The sequence below is a fragment of the Penaeus vannamei genome, chromosome 19 (genome assembly GCF_042767895.1).
Source record: "Penaeus vannamei isolate JL-2024 chromosome 19, ASM4276789v1, whole genome shotgun sequence".
NCBI classification, from domain to species: Eukaryota; Metazoa; Arthropoda; class Malacostraca; order Decapoda; family Penaeidae; genus Penaeus; species Penaeus vannamei.
Window position 1 is genome coordinate 2,318,337 of NC_091567.1, and position 5,000 is coordinate 2,323,336.

Sequence of the window (5,000 nt, forward strand, 5' to 3'; positions counted from 1 at the left end):
CTGATGAAGTATGGTTTTATCCCCGAGAAGGACATCAAGGTGGGTGGGGGAGGAGGGAGAGGGCGTGGGAGGGGGAGGGTGGGTTGGTTTGGGAGAGGGAGTGGGAGGAGGGTGGGGAAGGAGGGAGAGGGCGTGGGAGGGTGGGTGGGTTTGGGAGAGAGAGTGGGAGAAGGGTGGGTTTGGGAGAGGGAGTGGGAGGGTGGGGTAAGGAGGGAGAGGGAGGGTGGGATAGGGAAGGAGGGAGAGGGAGCGGGAGGGTGGGTTTGTGAGAGGGAGTGGGAGGGTGGGTTAGGGAGAGGGGGGGTTGGTTTGGGAGAGGGAGTGGGAGGAGGGTGGGTTTGGGAGAGGGAGTGGGAATGTGGGTTTGGGAGGGAGTGGGAGGGTGGGTTTGGGAGAGGTAGGGGGAGGGTGGGTTTGGGAGAGGGAGGAAGGGTGGGAAGGGGAGGGAGGGGGAGGGTGGGTTTGGGAGGGAGTGGGAGGTTGGGAAAGGGAGGAAGGAAGGGATGGAGGGAGAGGGAGTGGGAGGGAGAGGAAGGAAGGGTGAGACGGAGTGGGAGAGAGGAAGATAGGGAATGGGTGAAGGGTGGGAGTGAGAGGAAGAGAGGGGTGGTAGGAAGGAGTGAGGGAAGAAGTGAAGGAGGGGAAAGGAGAGGGAGTGGGAGGGAAGGAAGGAGAGGGAATTGAAGAAAGAAGGAGCGGGAGGGAGGGATGGGAGAAGGGTGAGATGGTGGGAGAGGGAGGAAGGAAGGGATGGAGTGAGAGAGAGTAAGGGGGAGAGAGGGAGAGTGAAAGAGGGAGGACGGATGGGAAGAAGGAAGATAGGGAAAGTGAGAAAGGAAGAAAGAATGGGAAGGAGGGAGATAGGGTTGGGGGAAGAGGGAAGGTAGGAGTTTCGGAGGTAGGGAAGGAGAAAGGGGGAGTGTGAGGGAGGAAGGATGGAATACAGAGGGGGGGGGGAGGAAGGAGCGAGACGGAGTGGAAGGGAGGAAGGGCGAGGGAGAGAGGAACGTAGTAAGGAAGAGAGAGAAGGGGAGAGGTAAAGAAAGGGGCAGAAAGGAACAAGAAGTAAACGGAGGGAGGGAAAGAAAGGGAGAAAGGGAGGGAAGGAGGGAGCGAGAGGTAGAAGGGTAAGGAAGAGGATGGAAGGAGTCGTAGGAAGGTAAAGAGTGAAAGAGAGGGAGGGAAGGAAGAGGGTGTGAAAAGGGAAAGAGATGATAGAGACGAGCGGAAGGGAGAGAGGAAGTGGGACGTGGGATAGAAAGAAAACACAAAGAGAAGATCGCATGAGACTATTCTATCCCCACGCCTTCTAAAACAGAGAGGGCGCGGCGTAGGGAACACAGCGCTAAGCGGATATAAAACCCTCTCAATTTATCGCTGCCAATAGCACACACGCCCATCTCCCCACAGGGTTTCCGAGCTCCGTTCCTCGAGGTGGGAGGGAACGACATGTATCAGGCTCTCTACGACAACGGCTTCAGCTACGACTGCTCCTGGCCGGCTCTGCAGTACACCAACTGGTACGTGCGTCGTGCTCTGGGTCTGCAGTTGAGCGACCTCCTTCTCCTTTTTTTTCCCTCTCTCCTTCTCTTCTCTTTCAATTATTTTCCTCATGTGCCTCCTATTTTCACTTAATTATCTTCGGTTGTGACATCTCCCTCTTCTTATCTCTTGTTCTCTCACGCATGCAGCTTATGGTTATATAGGAATATGTAGGCCTATATGTGCATATACTCATTGGGGTAGGTAGTGGATGGGTGGGGGTGGTGGTGGTGGGGGGGCGATTTGTACCTCTCACAGGGCCCCTGAATGATAGCTGATATAGATAAAAACAGATTTACTCAAATAAATCAGTAATTGTGCCAATAAGAATGTTCGACGGATGACCACCCTTCCGCCCCTAGTACTGACTGTAAATATTGTATATGTCAGAAGGCGGCTCCTAAAGTCTTTTCAGTTCAGAAACGCACACACAGTATACAGGCTTCGTGGCGCTTTCTCTTTTCTCGTTTGAAATTCTGAACTCTGAGCATAGAAGGAAAGTCGGCGGGCCAGACCTGAGAGAAGTTCGGCCTGGGAGGAGAGTCGACAGCACATCCGGGACTTTTGAGGAAGCGTCCGAGTCTTTCGATCCCCTTTTCGGATCTGGCCTCTGCGAACATTTATTTCTCTTAAAATTTCTCTACGAGGCTTGTGCACTTTCCCGCAAATCCTGTTCTAGGACGCTTGTCAAGTCTGTTATAATTGTTGTATACATCACAATCTTAGAGTTGACAAGTCGGATCAAATCTTGGGCAAAGCAGTATAGTTTTTTGACATTATATAAACACGCGAACGTCCATTTGCATTTTATGCGTGCGTGCACTTATCAACACCTAGAGTTACATCAAATAAGCAATAAATACAAAATATTTATGTATTATCAAGAGACATTTGTGCCGTTAATATCACGATGTTTTTTCAATGCCGTTTTTTTTTATTATTATTACCCTATAATAAGCAGGTTATTGTTGTTACAGGTACGGCGAGGAACCGCTAGGTGCGCTGTTCCCATACACGTTGGATTACCTGTCGCCTCAGGTAAGATCTGAAGAGGCTGATTCTCTCCCTCTCTCTCTCTCACTCTGTCTGTTTTCTGTACGTGTACGTGCATAAATTCGTTCGTGTATGTGTGTGTATCTACAAAACATATGACATATATACCGTGTATGAACCGATCACTCCTTTCCTTCACAACTCCATACCCTTACCTCCCTCCTTCCGTTTTTTTCCCCCGCCCCAGGACTGCACCGTTGGAAGGTGCCCCGACGCCCTGTTCCCCGGGATGTGGGTGGCGCCCATGCTCGATCTGAAGGACAACCGTGGCGAGGCGTGTGCCATGCTGGACGCCTGTCAAGGGTATGTCGCAAACGCGTCTCTGTTTTTTTTGGGAGGAGTTGGGGGCACTTTTTGCTGTTTTCAATGTATCTGTTTACATCGCGGTTCATTTTTGGGCACTTTTTTGGTTTGTTTAAATTCATTTCTATTTTAGTTTATGATTTTTTTTTTTTTTACAGTATTTAGTGTATTCAATTACACTACGTTTTTTTTTCTTTTTTCTTATCCTCCCTTTGAGGTATTCACATTTTTACCCACTGTTGTTTTCCTTTCATATTTTTTTCTTAGGGGTCTCTACATCCCACTCCAAATCTGGTCTCTACCGTCTTTCAAAAATTATTCATTGTCTTGATGTGAACCTAATCAATCTCAATTGATTAAATCCATTCTTTTTTTTATTTCAAAACGTACACGATGTTACAGGATTTATTCATTCTTGAGCTACTTCGCAGAAACGAGACCGACTGCGCCGACCAGAATTGCGAAGACAACGTGTTCAAGTTCCTGAAACGTAACTTCGAATACAACTACAACAGCAACCGAGCTCCCTTTGGCGTGTTCACCCACCACTCTTGGTTCCTCTTGGACGAGATCAACGAATCCACAGCTCACACCAATGGCTACTTGAGGTTCGTCCGTTGTACTGAGATCATATCATAACGTAACTTCTAAACTTGCATAATTTACAAAGGAAACCGAACTACAACACACACCAAAAAGGTTCGATTATTAGCAGTTAAGAGTTCGGTATACTACTGGACGTAGAAGGTGTGTATGAGATTATTCCTCTTCGTTATTATCGGTTTTAGATCTTCATTCCAGTACTACAGTTTCTAGGAAGTTGTTCTGGTTGCTTATTACATTAAAAGATGGCCGGTACATATATATTCTTCATTAATATAAAGAATGTGGCTTCGGTTTATAAGATTCCCGGTAGTATTTTAGGTGCCAGATAAAATTCCAAACTCATCTCAAAAAATATTTGGGAAAGTTATTGTCGGGATCTAATTTCATTCGGCGTTTTCAAGACTTTCCTGAAACAGAGAGAAACCCTGATGGAAAAACCGTTTTTGTTCTGTCTTTATTTTCCCACTTTATTCATTTCCCCCCTTCTTATGTTCCGTCAAATGTGTTTTTTCATACTTTGTTTTTATTCATCTATCCATCAAATGAATCTAACGTAATCCATCAATTTATTCCACTATTTAACTTAATCATCCATGAAATCAATTTTTAATGCTTGTTCATTAATCATTAACAATTTTTAAAAAGTTACTCATCCATCTAATAAATCCAGTGTTTAAATCTTGTACATTAATCATGTACAAACTTTTAAAAAGTTATTCATCCATCTCCTAAATCCACTTTTTAAGCCCATGTTCACCCACCAAAGTCACGCCCTCGTCAACTCATCCAGCAAATTCACGTTCCACCTCCAGGTTCTTGCAGTATGTCAACTCCTTGCCCGACGTCTACCTCGTGTCAATGGACCGCGTGTTGGAGTGGATGAAGGACCCGCTGCCCGTCATGGATCTCGGGTCACACCCTGCCTTCACCTGCCCGACCTTTGACCCCGAATCGGACTGTCCCGACCCGATCACGTGCGAGTACCAGGAAGGCCTGCCCGACCCCGGCCTGAAGGAGGTCCTGATGACCATGTGCAGCCGCCCGTGCCCCAAGAACTTCCCTTGGCTCGGGAACATCGACGGCAATTGAGGTCATCTCGAAGCCCGGCTGGGTCAGGTCCTCGTGCTGGGAAGCGGGGACTACCCAACGAAGAGATAATAAAATGATTGATTAAGAATCTTGGGACTTTTCGTTATAATTCAGATGCATACATGTCAAGGTCTAATATATTCAATGAGAAAGTTTTGTTCATGTGCCCTTTATTGTCCTAATGAGAAATAGGGGATTATATATATATATATATATATATATATATATATATATATATATATATATATATATATATATATTCATATACAAATCTTTGAACTTTACTCTTATTAGATTACCTAATTTTATTATCGGTAGCATGGCATAACGGTGACCTAAAATTAATTCATTCTTCTGTTGAGTTTGTGCTAAAAATAAAACGGCCATAGAAACATTTCTCACCATTA

At 46.1% G+C, this 5,000-nt stretch overlaps 1 protein-coding gene across 1 annotated transcript in view; it reads left to right on the forward strand.

Annotated features, from left to right (window-relative positions):
- Positions 1 to 4,753, forward strand: part of LOC113799997 (chitin deacetylase 7) — an 8,973-nt gene extending 4,220 nt beyond the window's left edge. The window contains exons 3-8 of the mRNA XM_070133722.1: positions 1 to 39; positions 1,411 to 1,520; positions 2,520 to 2,580; positions 2,783 to 2,898; positions 3,330 to 3,506; positions 4,317 to 4,753. The exon at positions 1 to 39 is cut by the window's left edge and continues 82 nt beyond it. Of these exons, the coding sequence (XP_069989823.1) occupies positions 1 to 39; positions 1,411 to 1,520; positions 2,520 to 2,580; positions 2,783 to 2,898; positions 3,330 to 3,506; positions 4,317 to 4,593 (780 nt within the window). The 3' untranslated portion in view covers positions 4,594 to 4,753. The remainder of the gene's footprint in view (positions 40 to 1,410; positions 1,521 to 2,519; positions 2,581 to 2,782; positions 2,899 to 3,329; positions 3,507 to 4,316) is intronic.
- The last annotated feature ends 247 nt before the right edge of the window (positions 4,754 to 5,000 follow it).